The sequence below is a fragment of the Xiphophorus maculatus genome, chromosome 19, assembly GCF_002775205.1.
Source record: "Xiphophorus maculatus strain JP 163 A chromosome 19, X_maculatus-5.0-male, whole genome shotgun sequence".
Taxonomy (NCBI): Eukaryota; Metazoa; Chordata; class Actinopteri; order Cyprinodontiformes; family Poeciliidae; genus Xiphophorus; species Xiphophorus maculatus.
In genome coordinates this window covers 26,349,627-26,370,870 of record NC_036461.1, presented here as the reverse complement: position 1 = coordinate 26,370,870, position 21,244 = coordinate 26,349,627, and the positions used below count along the sequence as shown (strand labels likewise).

Here is a 21,244-nt window from a genome sequence, read left to right as displayed (position 1 = left end):
CAACTTCATTATTAGACTTAGAAAATGTTTATCTGTGTGTCGCCAAGGGCGTAAATCCTGGCTCTGACAAGCCTTTGCCGTCTGAGGCGCTGCTGTTGCTCCTCCTACACTTTGGACTGAACCATTGTTCTAACAATGGGAGAGGGGGACCTAAAAATTCTTACTTTTTTCTGGGATAAATGGCAGATTTATTTAGGTTTTTGTTTATTTTTCCCTTTTATATTGATATTATTTAAATGCAAATGTTTCTTCAATAATTTTTTTAATTGTTTTTTGGGGGGCATGGGGGACACAATTCTAGACTTTTCCAAGATTGGGGGAGGGGGTCCGGACCCCCCAGACCCACTCGGGATTTACGCCTATGCTGTGACCCATGCCTAACAACAAAACTCGTTAATAAGTACTTGAGTCTCGCTGCTTATCATGTTAACACAATTAAAATTAATGTTATGATAAATATGATCTGTAGACGTGAACATAGTAAGGGAGATTGTATTTTTAGTTAAATGTGTGAATGAATTTAGATACTTATGATGTCATAAGCATCATACGCATCATAAGCATGATGCCATCTTAGGGGATGGGTTCTGTGTTCCACAGGTGTCTATGTTTTGGTCCTAAATGTGCAAATAAACCCCAGAACAAAAGTCAAAGGCCTTATGAAGATGCTGCCTGAAGCTGGTAAGACAGTGTCAATTCATAGTGTGTCCTGCGCTGAATATATATATATATATATATATATATATATATATGTATATATATATATATATATATATATATATATATATATATATATATATATATATATATATATATATATATATATATATATACAGTACAGACCAAAAGACCAAAAGTTTGGACACACCTTTTGATTCATTGTGTTTCCTTTATTTTCATGACTATTGACATTGTAGATTCACACTGAAGGCATCAAAACTATGAATAACACATGTGGAAATATGCACTAAACAAAAAAGTGTAAAACAACTGAAAATACCCCTTATATTCTAGTTCCTTCAAAGTAGCAACCTTTTGCTGTGATTACTGCTTTGCACACACTCTGCATTTTCTTGATGAGCTTCAAGAGGCAGTCACCTGAAATGGTTTTCACTTCATAGGTCAACCTGCCCTGTCAGGTTAATAAGTGGGATTTCTTGCCTTATAAATAGTCATGAAAATAAAGAAAACCCATTGAATTAGAAGGTGTGTCCAAGGTTTGTACTGTATATATAGAGGCAGATTGCAGTTTTCAAAGCACACAGGGACAGACATCTTCATTTCTGGAGATATCCTGGGAACAATATTGCAAGTGTGAAATATAGGGTTAGCAGCAGGGACGACTGGTATAAGTGGGCAACTAGGGCTAACATTTCCACTAAAATTGTTAAAATAAACAACTTAAAAATAACTACATAAAAATAAATTCATTTTAGAAATGACGTCTCACATTTTTCAAAATTTTCAACAAACCTGGTGTCAAACCTACTGGAGAAAATCCCAGGGTCTTTCCCTCTGACAGCCACACTCAGCCTAACAAGCTGGGCGAGCGTCTAGCCACGCCCCCTCGGTTTACCGCGGCCACAGGATTCATCCAATCAGGATGGACTTGCCTCGAGCTCGAACGTATGTGGGCGTGGTTTGGCGTAGACCGAGTAGGTGCGATGGCGAGCAATATTAGCATAAACGAGTTGGATTATTTAACCTTTTTGCGTCCCAGAAAAATCGTCAGTGTGAGCTTCTCTTTAAATAAGGTAGGCCTCATTTAAAAGCATGTTGTATCTTGAAATGTGAAGAACTGGAAAAGATTTTGCTTTTGATTGTTTTGCTAAATATTAATGCAGCTAACTTGTTGGGTAAAGTATAGGAGAGTGTAGGTAGTAAGCATGGTGTGGAACCGCAGTGAAGTTAGTTTCAAGTTGGATATTCGATATTCGAGCTCCGCGGAGTAAGCGGCGTTTAGCTCAAGGTTGATCCGATTTATGAACGCTACTCTCGGCCAGCGGTTCTCCACCGCTCCCGGCCGCAGCGCCCGAAGGTTCACTTAGGGACTATCAACAAATTACCGAACCAAACATTCCTGTCAAAGAAATGTTAATAAATGCCTTGAATTGTAACCAACTAACTAATTGTCAGTGCTAATTCATGCTTTTACATGAGCCAAAATAGCATCTATAAAATTTTAAAGTCATATACAATATTTTCAATAATTTTAATATTAAATAATATAATGTTTTCTTCAATAGCTTCCAGGTCATTTGACCTATTGACTCAAAATCACTTTGAAATAATTATACTAGTCTCTTTAGATGAGGCACAGTCATTTGTTTTCCATTTTAAATCATTTTCAATTTTTAATTAATTTATTTCATCAAAATTAAGTGTTTTTCTTCAATAGCTTCCAGGTCATGTGACCTATTGATTCAAAATCACTTTGAAATTGTTCTACCAGTCTGTATAGATGAGGCACAGACATTTGTTTTCCATTTTTAGCCATTTTCCATTTTTTAGGAATTTTTTTCTTCAAAATTAAGTGTTTTTCTTCAATAGCTTCCAGGTCATGTGACCTATTGACTCAAAATCACTTTGGAATAATTCTAATAGTCTCTTTAATTGAGGCACAGACATTTGTTTTCCATTTTAAATCATTTTCCATTTTTTAGGAATTTTTTTCTTCAAAATTGAGGGTTTTTATTCAATAGCTTCCAGGTCATGTGACCTATTGACTCAAAATCACTTTGGACTTGTTCTACCAGTCTGTATAGATGAGGCACAGACATTTGTTTTCCATTTTAAATCATTTTCAATTTTTAATTAATTTATTTCATCAAAATTGAGTGTTTTTCTTCAATAGCTTCCAGGTCATGTGACCTATTGACTCAAAATCACTTTGGAATAATTATACTAGTCTCTTTAGATGAGGCACAGTCATTTGTTTTCCATTTTAAATCATTTTCAATTTTTAATTAATTTATTTCATCAAAATTAAGTGTTTTTCTTCAATAGCTTCCAGGTCATGTGACCTATTGAGTCAAAATCACTTTGAAATAATTCTAATAGTCTCTTTAGATGAGGCACAGTCATTTGATTTCCATTTTTAGCCATTTTCCATTTTTTAGGAATTTTTTTCTTCAAAATTGAGAGTTTTTCTTCAATAGCTTCCAGGTCATGTGACCTATTGACTCAAAATCACTTTGAAATAATTCTAATAGTCTCTTTAATTGAGGCACAGACATTTGTTTTCCATTTTAAATCATTTTCAATTTTTAAAGAATTTATTTCATCAAAATTGAGGGTTTTTCTTCAATAGCTTCCAGGTCATGTGACCTATTGACTCAAAATCACTTTGGAATAATTCTAATAGTCCCTATAGATGAGGCACAGACATTTATTTATGTTTTATGTTTTTATTTTATAATTTTTAGGAATCTTTTCCTTAAAGTTTAAGATTGTTGCTCAATAGCTTTCAGATAACGTCATAAAATTACTTATCAATTTGAAATGATTCCAGTACACTTTATACATCACACATAGCATCAATGCCACACAAACATATTACATTTTCATTTTCCACAGATATTTTCAAAACGTATTTCGAACAATAATGAACACAGTTTCTAGTTTTCAGATTAACTACACAATACACATTTCCAACTGCCTGTTTTTTTCTTTTGAAATTCTGTGCTCTTCATATTTATGCACAGGGCATGGTACCATCGGTCACAGTTGTCACACTGGATCTGTTCACAAATACAAGAAAATATACATGTTTAGCAGTATTGAACTTACTCATCTCCTGTCACACAGTTTGGTGTTTAATTGCTTGTCATTTATTATATAAAACATTTCATGGCTCCCAAGAGTCATTTCCTGTGTCTAATTCTGAATTTTACATTGACAACTCTTGATTTCTCACCCAGTCTGTCATTCCAGGGCCAGACCCCGGGGCTTTGTATGCAGCGCACATCGCACACCAACAGTGGTCATCAAATACTGTAATCAAGAAGAATATACAGCATATTCAAACAAGATAGATTGATAGATCGATATATATATATATAACAAAATAGCTAATTATTTCAGAAAATTAATTTAAAATTATTAATACTTGGAGATTATATAAAATACATTTGTAAACTAAAGTAAATTTTCTAAATTATCAATGTTGCATATCGTTTAGATATCTTTGTCTGTTTGGATTGGCACTGTTGGTGGTTTATATTTTGTGAAATGGAATTTGCATTTTGTAATTTATTTTTTTTTTAATTGACCTCACGGGCTGCAGGAGCTAATGAGGGCAGACTCTATATAAGTTGAAAGAGTCATTGAAACAGTGAATTAATTGAACTGTCAAGATGTGCTTGTCACAAAGAAATCAAAACTTAGTGTTCCCCAGCGAAAGCAGCGAGGTCTGTTTAGTTTTGTTATCTTTATTGGTTAAGTTCATGTTTTGTATTACAATGTTTGTATATGTTTTAGTTTTCACATTTATTGAGGTTATTGTGGTGACTTTGATGATGGTGGTTGATCTTAATCAAATAAAATAAAAAACCTTAAATTCACCAGTCAAGACTGGTTCAGTAATGTAAGAGCTGGGGAGATTCTGCAATATATATGTGTGTATGTTTATGTATTGTAAGTCGAAATGCACATGGTATACCTGATGCATCAAGGATTTGAAGAGCGAGAGTTCTTCTTTCACTTTTCATTGCCTTTTTTGTTGTGTCAAAATCTACATCTGGCATCAGAGGGAAGGCTTCCATCAGTGCTTTTGCCATCTAAAGAAAAAAAAAAGACTTTTTTTATGGCATTATAATGCATCAGACTTAAAACATTCATGTGGACATATATAGTGTACCCACATATACTAAAACAGGTATGTTTGTTAGTACAGATACCTGTAGTGAAACATCTAAATGTTTCAACATTTAGAAGATGATGAAAGAACTGTAATTACAAATACTGTGTGGCATGTTGCACTGACCCCAGTTATGGGCTACTGTTGGGGGAGTCTGTATTCCTCCAAGTGAATACACACTCTTTCCACAATTCCGAAAGCCCATTTTAACTAACCAGAGAGACTGTATTTGATGATAGACAACTTTTCTCTATAATTTCTCTATAATAATTACACAGTATCCACACTTGTATAACAAAAAACATGAACTCATTAATTTACTTTGACTACAATAACTCCACAGCTGCTTCCGTCTTGTTGAATAGGGTGGCGCATTGTCCCCCCTTTCCATTGGATCCCAACCCAGTCTGTTTTTCCATGGCATGTCCTTCTCATTTTGAAGTATTCTCTGGATAACAAACAAAATGATTTGTGTAAGAGCAATTGTATTCTGTAATTCCACTCATAAGACAACTCACGCTTTCCTCTTATCGGTTTCTGTTAACAACAACAATGTTAAGTTTATTGAAATTAATATTTACATAAACATTTAAATTAATAGAAATATTTTTTACATAATATATTTTTAAAAAATGTTATGGATAATATATTTCAATAATATATTCAGAAATCTGAATGTCACATACATTCAGATTTTTAACTCAATCTCTATGTGGTCACTTTGCAAATTTATTAATTTTTAATACATTTTAAAAATTTATTAGAGCTTTATTTACTGTATTCTTTTAGCTGCCTTTTGGGAGTCCACAAGCTCAGATGATACTTGTGCAGGATCTATTAGGAATACAGTTCTGGCTTCTGCATTGATGTACTAAAACAGATCAACAAAGTAAAGGGGCATAACAAAGAAAAATTTCATTAAAACTAATGTGAATATGTCATGCTCTATCCAAACCATAAAATGAAAAAATATTGATTATAGACAAAAAATTACAAACCAGCAACTTCCAGTGATTGTTGTTCACAAGGACAAATGACAGAACTGCTTCATAGTTGTCAAAGTTTACCTGAAATGGCATTAAAAATGTTCAAAAATTAAATGTTAACATAAAGACAAACTTTAAGCACATGTCTCGCAATTAATCTTTTCCCACATGTCAGTATTTACTTTTACTGACAATTTTGCTTTTCAATGAGAAGGTGTTTTAAAAATGATAAAATAATCAATACACTGTTTTACAAGAGTTAAGGTGCTAAACATTGTCCTGTACAGGCTGCTGTGGGATGGGGTAAAGCTTGCAGTGATGTTGATGTTAGTTAGTAGGACACGTACAAGATATCAAATGAAATTACTTAGCCAAGATTAATGTGGGTGCAACTAGATCAAGATTCTTACTTCTACTTTATTAAATGATTGACATTTACATTACTCTGAAATCTTATATGTAGTGTCCAGTACAGAAGTTTTTTTACATGTGGAATTAATTATGTAATGTTGTCTAAAGAAGTTGTCCATCCTTACTGCCATGTTCAGCTCCTTATTTGCCTGGATAACCCTCTGTGACACTTATATTTGGAACTCGCACGGAAGTGAACAATTACATTAATTTTGTCAAGTGTTTCAATGTTTAAAACAGCCAAGTAGTCAGTAAAACATGGCAATTCTTTCAGAACACTCTTTTAAAAACAACTCAGCTTTTAATTCAAACCTTTTAAAAAAAATACATCTTGTTCTTCTTTTTATCAACAAGCACACATATTTGCCATAAACACATTACATATGATTTCATCTTCGAAGTAATTTTGTTGTCAATTTTGTAGCTCTGTGTAACTGATGTGTAACTGTGAAAGTTCTGTTCATTCATCTTATAATGACATAATATAGCAACAAAGATATCCATTACCTTTGGTAAACTTTGTCTAGGAAGCTCAGTTCTGTCCCCGAACAAAATCACACCAGCTGAGTAGTGATTCAGGATGTAGAAGGTGTCCATGACTCCCAATGCATGGGCAGCCACATGCAGAAGGCTTTCAATGATCTGCACAAGGAATATCAGCGTTTCCACATATTAAACATGCATCCAAAAGTCTTCTCACACAAATCTAAAAATTGGTTTGTATTAATCTTGAGATTGAAGATGTTTTACAAATGACTGAAACAAACACATACCTCCCCTGTCAACCATTGATGTGGTCGAAGAGTGCACAAGTCAGAATGATGAATCACAATGCTCCGACCTTTAATTTGTGACGGAACAACTGCTACTACAACTTCTGTATCACTCTTTTTCCAAAGCAAGGTTAACTGCAAATCAGATATAAAAAAAAAAAACAAATCAAAACATTTGAAAGTAATACAACAAAAATGTATATTTTACAAAATTTAAATAATACTTTATGCTAACAGCCGGCCATAATAAAGACAAAATCTATACCAGACTGTAATACATATATGTCAGTTATGTTATCCCATGTTAACCACATTATGAAATTGTGAAATGCAAGCTATTATTACTTGTTTACTTCTAATGAAATTTAAGAAATGAAGATTACAAAAAAATTTTATCAGATAAATTCATTGTTTTAACAAACTAATTCTTTATGTGGAACTGCAACAGAGCCTCAAAGGTAGGTGAAACCTTACCTGTGATTCTTTATTATTGTTATCATCTTCAGCTTTGGTGATTTGTTTTTTTGGGCCTTTGGAAGTTCTGGGATTGGGTAATATCTTCGGGGGATTGAAATACTTGGATTTGGTCTTTGTCTGACCAGCAGAACTTTCCCTCTTGTTCCATTTTTCTTTGGGATCATCTGCCGGTTTATTCAAAACTCTGACAGTTTGGTCCAGAAGTTTGTCTGGCAGACCATGCTGCATAACATGTTCAACATACCGACCTTGTAAAGATGTATACAATTTTGTGATGAAGTCTGCTGGTCTGAGGTACTTTTTTTTGGCCAAGATGTTCTTTTTTACCAAGCCAAACCACAACTCCACATGGCAGTTTGTTTCTCTTGATTTGCTTGTTTTATTTGTTGCAGCAGATGTGGGTGTTTTGTACCGTGTTAAGTCGCCAAGTAACATTCCGCTCCACAGTGGGATGATTCCCATGTAGTTCTTCACAAGCACATCAACTATACCAGGACAGCAGTAATGATTTTCTGTGATCTCTGATTCCTCGGACAGAATGTCAACCTGAGCTTGGTCCCGTAAAACTTGGAAAGTCTTTGTAAATGGTGAGTTAGCAATAATGCTGTTGCTTTTGTCACTTTTGCTGTGCTGTGCTTCTGCTGTATGATGGCCATCTTCATCTTATTGAAGAAAAACCCTCAATTTTGAAGAAAAAAATTCCTAAAAAATGGAAAATGATTTAAAATGGAAAACAAATGTCTGTGCCTCAATTAAAGGGACTATTAGAATTATTCCAAAGTGATTTTGAGTCAATAGGTCACATGACCTGGAAGCTATTGAAGAAAAACCCTCAATTTTGAAGAAATAAATTAATTAAAAATTGAAAATGATTTAAAATGGAAAACAAATGACTGTGCCTCATCTAAAGAGACTATTAGAATTATTTCAAAGTGATTTTGACTCAATAGGTCACATGACCTGGAAGCTATTGAAGAAAAACACTCAATTTTGATGAAATAAATTAATTAAAAATTGAAAATGATTTAAAATGGAAAACAAATGACTGTGCCTCATCTAAAGAGACTAGTATAATTATTCCAAAATGATTTTGAGTCAATAGGTCACATGACCTGGAAGCTATTGAAGAAAACATTACATTTCTTTGACAGGAATGTTAGGTTCAGTAATTTGTTGATAGTCCCTAAGTGAACCTTCGGGCGCTGCGGCCGGGAGCGGTGGAGAACCGCTGGCCGAGAGTAGCGTTCCGAAATCGGATCAACTTTCAGCTAAACGTCGGTTACTCCGCGGAGCTCGGGCCGGGAGCGAAGGAGAACCGCTGGCCGACAGTAGCGTTCATAAATCGGATCAACCTTGAGCTAAACGCCGCTTACTCCGCGGAGCTCGAATATCGAATATCCAACTTGAAACTAACTTCACTGCGGTTGGTGACGAGTGCATAATAATAAAAAAAAATCATTGTACAGATATAATTTGGAAAGCGTAGAAATTGTGAGTTTTAACAAACTCTAACCAAACTGCATCAAAAAACATCCTACTTGATGCATTTACAGACAGAAAAAAGAGTTTAAATGATAGGTTAAATAAATTAATTAATTGATCTGGATTACTGGCCGACTGGTTATTAACATAATAACAACTTTTATTACTTAAGGTTGTACTTTTGCCATGTTCTTATGTGAAATATTTAAAATCATTGGCAAGATCGTTCGCAATATTTTTTTTAATTTATTTTAATCTTCAACAAAACTAAACTAAAGCAAATGTTTTCCCCTCCAATACTCCCCTTGCTTTACTCACAATTCACATTAAAATTGAAATACATCAACGTCTCCAAAAAATCCCTCAAGCCGTAGTAAATTAGCTACATCTTACGTAATTTTTTTTTTTTTTTTTTTTTTTTGCCGAAGGCAACAAATTAATAGGAAGAGGGTCGCAGGTTGAGGCGATACTGAAAATGATGTCAGAGTGGGAGCTCCTGTTGTCACATAATCTCTCTTCGCTTCGTGGTGTCGTTTCCCCGCTAACCGGTTCAAGCTGTATGAAGCTGGTAGGCAGCTAACAGCTGGATAGACCTCCGATATACTTCCCGTCTGTCCCTGAAGGCAGCCGAACGGAGCCGTGAATGAACCAAGCACCTCAATGCGTCTCCTGTGGCCGCGATGGCAGCAACAAAAACGGTCTGAGCCTTAGCTTTAGCCATGTAGCTAGCTAGTGTGCAATATCAATGTTAGTGTGATTCGTACCCTCAGCTGTTTCCGCCGCCAGTAGCTAGCTTTTTTTTCCCTGTCCGGGACAGACGGCGGCAGCTAGCCCCCCCTTTTCTCGCCACTACAGGAGGATGCTGAAGCTGTTCGGTGCGCTGGTTGTCCTCGGACTGGCTCTGGCGTTCATCACCTCTTGGGTGCTGGATAGCTATGACACGGCTTGGCACCCTAAACGCAGCATTCGGCACCCGAGTGCCAGTGATGGAGATGGACCCAAAGGAAGCGCTCCACCATTTCCCGGCGACCAGTTGAACAACATTTTCTGGTTTGTACAGGTGGGCTATCATTTTCTTTTTCTATTTTGTGACAGTCCCCAGGATGAAGTCTAACCAAACCCCATAATGCTTTAGTGTGACCATGATGCATGGATTTGGCTTTACGGAGCTAAAACCCGGCGTTGTTGGCTTTTTGAATGATTGACAGAAAGGGGTCACTGACCACCGAAGTATTATGCCAGATGAAAAAAAAAAGGTGATTCAACACCACTGCAGGTTGTGTTTAAACCTTGATCTCTTGTGCTTTACAGCCGACAGCAATGCTTTGCATAAGTATTCGCACCTCTTCAACCTTTTCACATTTTCTCACTGTGATAATACAAATTTCAATCGGATTTAAGTCTGGATTTTCACTGGGCCACTTTAACACATACATATTCAGATGATTATGATCGTAATGTGACAAAATTTGGAGGAAAAAAACAAAAACACCAAGGGGTGTGAATACTTTTTTTTAGGCACTGTGCACTAATGCTATTTTATATCTTTGTTTTCATCCTGTTTTTGTGTCCGATCCAAGGTGTCGGACATTCACATCAGTCGCTTTCACGACCCAAAACGTACCCCGGATTTCGAGAGGTTCTGCACCCACACCATCGATGTGATCAAACCGGCTCTAGTGCTCGCAACAGGTAAAATCCCAGGAAGCATGTAGTTGGGAGAGAATGGGGATGGGTCCTGCTCATCTAAAAAAGATGACCGTTTGTTGTTGTTTTTACTCAGGGGACCTGACAGATGCCAAAACAGAGAGCAAGGTGGGTTCCCTCCAGCACGAGGTGGAATGGCAGGCCTATCATAACGTCCTGAAGAAGTCGCGAGTGATGGAGCGCACCAAGTGGATCGATATTCGAGGAAATCATGGTAGGTTACCACAGCGGTGTTAAATGTTACCAAAAGCTTGCCGATTTATTGGGACAGCTCCTTATTTTGAGAGTTTACAGAAGACTTTTTCTAAGGAATCAGAAGGGAGGGTTTTTTTTATGACTCAGGACGTCTTCAACGCCTTTTCAGGAAGCAGAAAATCCCCATCGATCTACACATACAATGCCACGCAGTCACTTTCATTTTCAATTAAGTTGCGTCCTGTTGCATCAGGGGTGTCAAACTCATTTCCACTTGGGGCCACATCAAGATCATTGACGTCCTAAAGAAGGCTGGCTGTTGCAGAATTGATTGATAAAACTACCCATTAACAAACAGTTAAAATCTAAATAAGTAGCTTTCACTGCATTCTTAGAGACCCTCATAAATTTAAATGCTACTGAAAATTCTTTTGCACTGAACAAAATTTGGGACAATGAGAGTAAAACAATGATTTGATTAGACATGAAATAAATATGAAATAATATTTAGGCACACAACTAATCTTGACGGTTTCATTTATGTGGTCCTCCAAAGTCGAGAAGGCCACATAAAATAGCTGGGGTGGGCCGGATTTGGCCTGCTGACCTTGAGTTTGACACCTGTGTGTTAAAGGGTTTCTCCACAAAGTCTTAAATTAATGCATCCAAAATTAAGATGTTAAAATATCTTAAAGTCATTAAAGAAAATGTAAGTTGCCTTTAAATGCATAAATCACAGGACTTAGGACTTAATCTTGTATATTTTATGTAGGTTTTTTTTCTTGTGGGACTTTTCTTTTAGGCAAATGTTTGAGTTGTACTGCGTACTGTGAGGGAACAAGCTGCTAATACTGCCTAGCTAATAGCTTGGCTATACCTAGATATAGCTAACATTAGCACATAGATAGTATATTGCTACTTGCAGTCTACTGCTAGCAAAACGTAGCGGTATACTTGCTAGCATTAGCAAGCATTAGCAGCTAGCCAGCTAGATTTTTTTGTGTTTATCTTGGGTGTGTGTAACTTTATCAACAGTTAGCTGGACGACGTTTGTCTTTGCCACTAGCTCGCTTATGTTGCCAACACATACAATGCTATGTTCTTCTTCACAAAAACGCTTGTGTCAAAGCGGCCGCCAAGAGCCACAAAAACGCCCCAGAAATTTCACACCTTTGGTCCCCTGAAAAAAACCAAAAACTAATTCAGTTCTTTTCTTCATTTCTGCCCCAATATAGGTCTAGAATTTTATTCATAGTGGTCTTAAAAAGTCTTACATTTGAGTTGGTGAAACTGGCAAAAACCTCGTGTTAGCTTATGTGTGTTTCAGATGCTTCTCACTCTCTCCCGTTTCATTTTGCTTGCAGATGCCTTCAACATTATGTCTTTGGATAGTGTCAACAATTATTACAGGTTAGTAAATAATCAACACGCTACCTAATTCCTGCTCAATGTCGAGCTCACGCATTCGCAGTATAAATCTGATCGTTGTGTCTTTGGCGCTCCTGAAACACGAGTCTCGCCGCATTGCAAGCAGATTGGAGTTCATATAGACCAAAATAGAACCCGAATCTACATGATCAGACTCACTGCGTTGCCTTTTGACAGTTATTATGCTTTATAGTTCCCCGCCTCTTAATGTTGATTTGTCTCCTGCCTCCCTAATAATCCTTAATGTCCTGATTTCTTATCTGTGAGACAAGGCTAATGTATTTATTTAGAATGCATTAAATTATCTCCGAGGCTCAGGCTCCGAACACGACCGCCGTGCCGCCCTCCTGCTGCTCACGTCGCCTCTGCTTGTTTTGTCCTCTTTCCTAGAAAATACTCAGCCAATCAGAAAGTAGGCTCATTTCATTATGTTCACACAACCCCGTTTGGTAACTACTCCTTTGTCTGTGTGGACGCCACCCTGACTCCTGGACCCAAACGGCCATACAATTTCTTCGGGATCCTGAATCAGGTAAGCCCTGTTTATAAAAAAAAAAACATGTCCCAATTTCTGATCAAATTTTTTTTCATGCAAATGACTGCTTTGAGCTTTTTTGTCGATTCATATAATTTAATTCTTGTGAATTTAGGTCACCCATTAAAACGGGTAATAGAGGTGTAATGGCATATGTGTTGGTAACCAGACCCTCGTCAACATTACATCATCAAGCGGTGCACTGTATTATTTGAAATGGACTCAGCTTTGTAGAGCAGGAGCTGCTTTAACAAAGCTCTTGTCATTGAGAAATTGCCTATTTTGAAAGATCCACCTTTTTATGTTGTTTAAAAATGTTCTTCCTTTTTGTCGGAACTGATCTGCATTTTGGAATAAAACCCTAAAACATGTTTCCTTTTATATTCATGCAACTTTCCTCAGCATATTGGTAATTTAGCTAATTCACGAACAGCTTCTCAAGCTTGGTCAAACATGAGAAGACGAAACAATTTTAATTTGGTCAGTCAGTGCAATTAGGAGTATAACAGACAATGTAAGATAAATAATAAAGAAACAAAAAATGTCAAAAACTATAGGTCAAACATTGTAAAAATAATCTGCAGGAGACCTTCTTTCTAATGGTTAAATTAGGCTATTTTTAGGAAAAAAACAGAAGGTGGGGGGAAAAAACTTGTGAAAGAAGCAAAACTGCTCTTGCAAGGCCATGTTTTTGTTTTTTTTGTTCTCTTCCTATTTCTTGTCTTTGAAGACATTTTCTATTTTTCTGGATTCGTCTGTTAGACTCAGATGGACTTGCTGAACAAGTTCAGAGCAGAGAGTTTGACGAGCAATCAATCCATCTGGTTTGGACACTACACCACCTCCACCATCGTCTCGCCATCTCCCGGGGTCAGAGACACGATGAGGTAGGAAGGTCAAGAAAGTTAAAAAGAACAAAAGACGGGTTATGTCACGCTGTCGTGGTGCAACTATTCATCCACCTGGTCGCACTGCTATACTATTGTGGCCCAGGCTCGCTCATGTAGATTCCCAGTTCTCAGGTCTGGACTTTCTGTGTTCAGATCTGCCGTGGCGTATCTGTGTGGCCACCTGCACACACTCGGCGGCCTGATGCCGGTCCTCCACAGCCGCCATCCGCACGGCACTCTGGAGTTGGAGCTGGGAGACTGGATGGACAACCGCAGGTGTGTGACGCAACAGAACGTTTCGAAATGACAACTTTTTTGTTTTTTTTTTCTGAGAAAAATTCTTTGATGTTTTCCTACAGGTTCAGGGTCCTGGCCTTCGACCATGACCTGCTGAGTTTTTCTGACCTCCAGTTTGAACAGTGGCCTGCAGTGCTCATCACAAACCCTAAGGACGCGCAGTACCTCCACCCAGGGCTGGAGCCTCTGGGCCGGATACGGAGATCAACGCACATTAGGTGCCTGTAAATTTTTAAAAAAAAATTTATGTGTCTGGAAAAATTTGGAATGTAATTTGACTGTTTTAAAAATCTGGAGAAGAATGGAAAGATGTTTGGTCTGTCTAATTTTCTTCTCTTTCTTTTTGTTTTTCTAAATGTTTTTGGTCTCGAGTGACTTTTATATTTGGTGCGGGCTGTACAAAATAAACTATCAGAATTATTTGATAGGATGAGCAAAATTTTCCATTTATATTAATAGAAGGAATGAGATAAACAAAATTGCAGAGGGAAAAGTTGACACAATGTGCACTTTGATGATTAAATATAGACTAAACACTGAGTTTCTGGTTTTGTTTGTTTAGTTTTTTTTTCTTCAATGATGAATAACCTGACTGAGTTTTTCTATGTGTGTCAGAAAAGTTGTAGTTGATGGACAGTTGGTTTTTAACTCTTTCTTTATGTGGAAGAAAAAGTTCTTCCACATAAAGTTTCTCACGGTGTAAAACTCGGACATTATAATGCATGTTCATTGAAAAATAAATGTCATTTTGTCTGACTGTGATTTTGTGACTTCTGCAGGATCCTGGCCTTCTCCGAGGCTCCGATCGCCACGGTCCACGTCAGCATAGACGGGGAGCCGCTGGGCACCGGCCGCGCCGCCGGCGGGCCCCTGCATGTCCTGCTGTGGGATCCGTCTCGCTACCTCGCTGGCCTGCACACGATTACAGTTAAAGTGGAGGTCGGTGCTAATGTGATTTCTAAAATTTTTTATTCAGTTTGTGAGTCCCAAGAGTGCTTAGGAACTGTGCTTTAACGCTTTTCTACTTGCGTGTGTTTGCATCAGGACTCGGCGGGCCGGTCAGTGGTGCGGGAGCAGCACTTCACGCTGGAGGACACCCTTAGTCCCAGCTTCGGTTTTGCTCAGTCCTTCATCCTGCTCACGGATCACTACATCCTGGGCCGAGCGCTCTTCATATTCACGGTGTTTCTGAATGTCGGCGTGCTCATCGCCTTCAGGTTCCTCCATGTTTCTTCCAGCAGAGGTGAGCTGTCGCAGACGATCAGTCGCGAAGCCGTGTTCTGGAGCTTAGGATGAGAATGGCATTCTGATTCAACCTGAGAAATTAGTTCGACGAATACTTTGAGCTACAAATTAATTATATTTTCCCTTTATTTTGCAGCATTTTTTTCTCAAATCTGTGTGTCCCTCCACCTAATCAGTAAAATGGACCTGTTCTACTACTCTCTACTGATGTTGAACCTGTGCACAGCTTTAGGTTGGTAACCTGCAATTCTTCACTCTTACATTGACTGTTTAGGATTAATAAAAAAAAAAAAATCCAAAATAATATTTAAATCATTATTTTTAATAATACTTACAGAATGTTCAGTCCAGCATCTCTTATGAAATAATCACTTTTTCTGATGTACCGAATCTTCTCTAACTGCGAGCCATTATCATCAAAATGAACAAAAATCGAGGTTTGAAACATATCTTTTAATTTTGACCAGATTCTAATTTGTGAAGATGCACTTGTGTATTCACAGAAATTATATATATATATATATATATATAAATATATATATATATATATATATAAACGCATCAGAAATAATACGCTGGATTTATAGATGAATACTTGTGTAATGAAACAAAAACATAACATTTTTTAGAACATTTTCCTATCATTTTTGTCGTCTCATTCTCTCGGTAAAGTATTCTCAAATAAACAATTTTGTTCACTTTGTAATATTGACTCGCCTTTTCAATCTAGAGTTTCACCCAGAAAACTGCAGACCTGATGTTTAACCTAAATGTTTCAGTTTTTCCCAACCCATGAAAGAAATGTCAAATATTTAAAAACGGCTCAGTTTTCCGCAGCATATGCTTGATCTGCCAGGATGCACTTGCAAAAGACGTTTCTGATCTCAAGGTAAATAAGAAATAAAATAAGGGATTGCAAAAACAGCCTGCAACGAATCTTAACATTTTTGGAGACTGGAGTTGTTTTAAAATCGTTGAAGTTCGCTTTTTGCCTTCCCGTTTAGACTAAGCGTTAGTTTTAACCTCCAGAAACATCTAATCTGTGTTTAAACAGAGGAAGATATAAATAAATATAACACTCAGCTGTAGGATAAGATACAGTATGAGGCTCTCATAATCGCTTGGCAAAACCCAACTGCAAATAATTTTATAAATTCTCACTATATCAGGAGATTATCTTTATGTACTTGTAAATAAAGAGAAAAACACTAATATTGTTTTTCTTAAGTTCTGGGATTTTTTTTTTAACTTAAAGCTGGAAACAATAATTATTTCATTATAACAGAGGTTTAGCAAAAGAACCTTTCTCTTGCTTTGTCGCATTAAAACCAGCCAACCAACTTCACTGTATTTTTGGAGGATTTTATTTGACAAGCCAACACGAAGTTGTGCCCAGCGGTGAAGTAGAAGACAAAAGACTCGTGGTGTTTTTAGAAGCTCATTAAATATATATAAAGAAATGGAAAAACGGTGACCTGCCCGGGGTTTTCGACACTGGATAGATGTATGGATGTGTAACGCTATACACTTCTTCTCTCCTGAGCGCGTCTCTGTCACTCTGCGTAAAGAATGAACTGTTCGCGTGCCTCCTGTCAGGTCCGTGGTTCATTGGAGAGCTGATAGACGGACACGGTGGCGCCTGCTTCGCCTTCGGCGTGTTCATCGACGGCCATTTCCTGGAAGGAAGTCTCACTTATGTTGTTGGAGTCATTCAAGTAAGATTAATGATTTCATTGATCGCTTCTGCATCTCTCTATGTATGCAAGACTCCTTGGGGACGTGTTTTTTTTCTTTTTTTTCCCCATGTTTGCAACGTGTCTTTAAAAAGTCCATGTAAATATCAGCAATATTCGTAGCCTGCTGTTTTTTTTTTTTTTTTGTTTTTTTTTTAACAGCATCTTTGTCCAGACTGGGGATGCAAACAATTAACTGACTTCCCATTGATTGTTGATTAATGGTTTATTCAGCAACTCAAGAGCTTCCTGTTTTGTTATATTTTAGAAATATGTCTAAGGTTAACAATGTGAAAAACCGCCAATTTCTGTTTATTCAGTGAGTCTTTAATACAGATGACAGAAAATATTTTAAGTTTTTTTTTTTTTCTAATTCAGCATATTTTGGAAAAAGTAGCCCTTCGTGTTATGAAAAGTCCCTCTTGATAACAGAGAAAACTGAGCTTTTTAAGAAAATGCTCATCAATTAAACTAAAGTTGATTGATCAGATCAATCAACTTTAGTTTAACTTATTAATCAATAGCTTGCGTCACTATAGTCCAGACTTATCTCGGTTAAAAGGACAGATAAAAAAGAGCATAATAAGTGATCTCATTTTCTTTCTGGCAGCTGCTGTTCTTCAACATTCCCCTCACCTCTTACCTCTGCTGGAGCCTTCACCACCGTTGCCACGGCAACACCCTGTGGTCCCACCTGGCGCGGCCGGGGCGCCGCGGCCGGACCGTGGCGGTGCACGTCTTCATGCTGCTGCTGCTCACCTGGCAGGCCCACTCCTGCTACTTCCTCCTGCAGACCTACGGCGTCACGGCCTTCTTCCTGTCTCCCGTCCGCACGTGGGCCCTGGCGCTCAGCGTGGTCCTGGTCTACTGGGCCTGGACGGGCCCCACCCCTCTGTTTCGCGACAGCGGCAAGAGCAACTCTTCCTCTTGACAGTAATTTGCACTGTTGCACCCTGAGCCTGACTCACAGATACATTTTGCTGTCTCTCCTCACCCTGAAAGCCCGACTTCCCTCCTTCCTCCTCGTCCTCCTCCCCCCAGCGACGGCCGTCTTTTATCTCTCTCTCTCTCTCTACAGATCAACACCGAACTCTCCTGTTTCTAGATAGTACCGTTTATTTAATATGCATGTTCTTGTAAAGCACCGACGAGCACATTTGTGGCCATATTCATAGCAATCTGTACAGCGTTTTAAGGGTAAATGAATCTCGGATGCATAAAGGGCACATAACACACTGCCTTGCAAAAGCATTTATTCATATTTTGTCACTTTAAAACCATGACGTTTAATATATTTAATCGGGATTTTATCGTATTTGTGTTGAATCTTGCAAAGTTAATACTTTGTCTTTTTAGGGATGCGTCCACAAGCGAGCAGCAGTCATATCTAGAGACTGAAATGTTTCCACTGAGCTATTCCCCCCTCAAAATGGCTCACAGTCGGACAGACTGGACGAAAAGCAATTTTTAAGTCTGACTCCAGATTTTCAGGTTTGACTTTAGTTCTAGACTTTGACTAGGTCATTTAAGCAAAACCATTTCATTGCAGCTCTGTATGTCTTCAGGCTGCTGACCTGCTGGAAGGTGAATCTTTGCTCTAGTTTCAAGTCTTTTCCAGCCTATGTGAGGTTTTTCACAAATATTATGCTTCTTTTGAGGAAGGGAGTATTAAATATTAACATTTCTAGATTTTATTCGAGATTCCATTTTCTAAATGCTATCTCATTTCTTCCATTTGTCTGTTCTTTCCTTCTTACTTCTTCCTCCCTTTGTTTTCTTTTTCCTTCCTTGGCTGCTTCCTCTGGCTCTTCTCTTCTCTGTGTTCCTCCTTTTTGACTCTCTTCCTTACAGCTTGCCAGCTGTATAAATTCATGAGAATTTCTAGGGCTGCACAATATCAGGGAAACATTTAACTGGAATACTAATTCTGAATTACGTTTTTTCTGAATTTTGCGATGACTATATGAATCCACAATTTCCAGACTTTTTTTCCCCCCCCTTCATTGAAATGTCCCCACTTTTCTGTATGAGCTCTAGAATCTCAGGCAGTAAAATAATGTGCGGATCGAAAATCTTATTCAGTCAAAAAATGATTACTGTTATGCAGGGCACTTTAAATATAACACTTTACGAAATATGTCAGTCAAGTGTTCTTACGGTTTGCTAAATTGCACAGTAACGCTGTGATGACGGTTGCGATTTGATTTATGGTGCAGCTTTAACGAATGTCTACTCTGGACATTTTGACATGAATATTTCGATAGGAGCCCTAGGTTTTCATTCAAAATCACCCCCTTCCATCTTTCCTACCTTTACCGGAGAGAAGCCTCCCCACAGCATGACGCTGCCATCACCATGTTTCACAGTTCCTTAGTCTTCATTCTGCTATTTGCTCACTAACAAATTTCAACCAAGATTAAATGACACCCTGTCAGATCACATAAAATCCCAATTAAATACATTGAGCGTTGTGGTTTTAACCTGATGAAATGTGGAGAAGCTTGAAGGGTGTGTTTACTTTTTGCAAGACGGTGCGTCTAGTTTTATCTATTAGAGGAATATTTCAACTTTTACTGTGGTTGACAGTGTACTGTATTCTTCTGTGGTTAAAGATGGCTCATTTACTTGAGATTTAGCACTTTTTGGATTTGTTGCCTTGGCCAAAACGCCACTTCACCACTGCCAAAGGATGAGTAAGAAAGTTTTTTTTTTTTTTTTTTTCTTTTCTCCTCCAAACCCTTGGTTTTGTTGGTGGATGAAGCCTGGAGTTGCCAAACTGCTCCCAATGTTTACCTTGGAACACAAATCAGACAGGAAGTAGAAGTGCAGCACTTTAAAAAAAAATAAAAATAATATATATATATATATATATTCCACTTCATATTCTATGGTCCACACAGAAATCCAGAAAATCAAATCGGCATTTGGACTGTGTGAAGTTAAGTTCACAATTTTAGCTGTAAACCAAGTCAATTTCACTGCAAACAACTGCCAGTGATGTTCACACTTACGCCAGTTTTCTCCGAAACCCTGAACCCGACTTGGATTTTTGATTTTACTCGCAGATAGCTGCCGTTTGTTTCTCAGGAATGTGAACGCTTCAACAACACGCAGGCTCCAGAAGTGTTTTTGTTTTGTTGTTTCTTTTTTATACTCCAAAGCAGTTCCGTGAACAAAAACCCAACACGAAGCAATCCAGATGCGTTTTGGATTAGCAAAGAAACTTAGATGAATGTGTTAAACATGTGATGAGATCAGCCACTATTTTATGCTGTTTTTATTTATTCATTTTGATTGTATTGTGTGATTTTTGTTGTTTTTTTTTTACTTTGAAGAAATGTGTTTCCTCTTGTAATTAATTTACTCTGAAAACTGGGTATGGGGCATTTCAGCTCCCTCCGGCCCCCGAACCTTGGGTTTGGCTCGGAAAGCTTTCCTCGCGTGTGAAAACCTCTTTCGTCCATGTTGTCGAGAATGTGTGCGAAAGCACGGAAAACCTATTTGTTGCACTGCCGTTCACACCTCTCTACTTGTAACTGCTGATGTAAAAACGGCACATAGGAACACCTGTTGGTTCAAATCTCCATGTAGGGGAAACCAGTCAAAGTTGCATCCTTGATCGGATAAGAAACATTAAAACACGTTATTGCTGAAACAGCCGCCAGACACTTAGAAAATAATTTAATGGTGCACCTCTTTCCTCTACAGTGACATAAATATACATTTATCTTCTCTCTATTCATTTACGGGAGCCGTTGTCTCCCACAGTCCCCTGTACCGTTCCATCATCTGTCCACATGGTGGCAGTGTTGGACAAATTTGGTTCACTTCAAACACCTAATGCATGATATTTTTTCCCCTCTCCCCTAAAACGAAAAGTGTCTCGACACCAACAATAAACGTGAATGTGCCCGGTTTGGAATGCACGCCGACCAGACTCGGCGAGGAAACGCTGTCATGTACTCCACCGCCTCCGCATCAACGCAAAGGGGGACATACTGTAACCAACGTGCTGGTGTTTGTGTGACCCCCTACCGCAATCCCTCCCCTGTGTTGGAGCACTGATGCTTTGTGTATGAATGGATGGTAATTTTACACCTGCCACATATTTTTCTTGTGACAACTCGATTTAGAACCACGATAACTATATTTTATTATCGGTTTATAGTGTTGTGGAATAAAGAAATGTGCATTACGGTATGGCTTTTGTGTCCGAACGTTTCTATG

General features: G+C 37.9%; 2 protein-coding genes across 2 annotated transcripts; one reads left to right on the top strand and one right to left on the bottom strand.

Annotated features, from left to right (window-relative positions):
* Positions 1 to 3,301: 3,301 nt before the first annotated feature.
* On the bottom strand, positions 3,302 to 9,841 carry LOC111612260. Its single transcript, XM_023352923.1, has 10 exons — positions 9,752 to 9,841; positions 7,503 to 8,207; positions 7,029 to 7,163; positions 6,763 to 6,897; positions 5,857 to 5,925; positions 5,635 to 5,729; positions 5,180 to 5,306; positions 4,661 to 4,778; positions 3,917 to 3,993; positions 3,302 to 3,740 (listed from the first exon to the last, which is right to left on the bottom strand). The coding sequence occupies exons 2-10, from the start codon at positions 7,965 to 7,967 to the stop codon at positions 3,630 to 3,632; spliced, it is 1,332 nt and encodes a 443-aa protein (XP_023208691.1). The 5' UTR covers positions 7,968 to 8,207; positions 9,752 to 9,841; the 3' UTR covers positions 3,302 to 3,629.
* Positions 9,444 to 21,217, top strand: tmem62 (transmembrane protein 62). The gene is made up of 14 exons (XM_005799300.2): positions 9,444 to 9,685; positions 9,843 to 10,047; positions 10,568 to 10,679; positions 10,771 to 10,908; positions 12,254 to 12,299; positions 12,708 to 12,849; positions 13,615 to 13,739; positions 13,896 to 14,018; positions 14,102 to 14,257; positions 14,819 to 14,978; positions 15,084 to 15,282; positions 15,421 to 15,516; positions 16,881 to 16,999; positions 17,628 to 21,217. The coding sequence occupies exons 1-14, from the start codon at positions 9,648 to 9,650 to the stop codon at positions 17,946 to 17,948; spliced, it is 1,980 nt and encodes a 659-aa protein (XP_005799357.1). The 5' UTR covers positions 9,444 to 9,647; the 3' UTR covers positions 17,949 to 21,217.
* The last annotated feature ends 27 nt before the right edge of the window (positions 21,218 to 21,244 follow it).

What these genes read in the sequence shown, in the direction of transcription:
- LOC111612260 (XM_023352923.1), bottom strand. Translation starts at nt 7,967, where the DNA reads ATGGGAATCATCCCACTGTGGAGCGGAATGTTACTTGGCGACTTAACA. An exon ending in AAGGCAGCTAAAAGAATACA is followed by an intron (nt 5,307 to 5,634) that starts GTAAATAAAGCT and finishes TTTGTTATCCAG; the next exon opens with AGAATACTTCAAAATGAGAA. An exon ending in GTGGAGTTATTGTAGTCAAA is followed by an intron (nt 4,779 to 5,179) that starts GTAAATTAATGA and finishes TTTTTTCTTTAG; the next exon opens with ATGGCAAAAGCACTGATGGA.
- tmem62 (XM_005799300.2), top strand. Translation starts at nt 9,648, where the DNA reads ATGCGTCTCCTGTGGCCGCGATGGCAGCAACAAAAACG. An exon ending in CGATGGCAGCAACAAAAACG is followed by an intron (nt 9,686 to 9,842) that starts GTCTGAGCCTTA and finishes TCGCCACTACAG; the next exon opens with GAGGATGCTGAAGCTGTTCG. An exon ending in ACATTTTCTGGTTTGTACAG is followed by an intron (nt 10,048 to 10,567) that starts GTGGGCTATCAT and finishes GTCCGATCCAAG; the next exon opens with GTGTCGGACATTCACATCAG.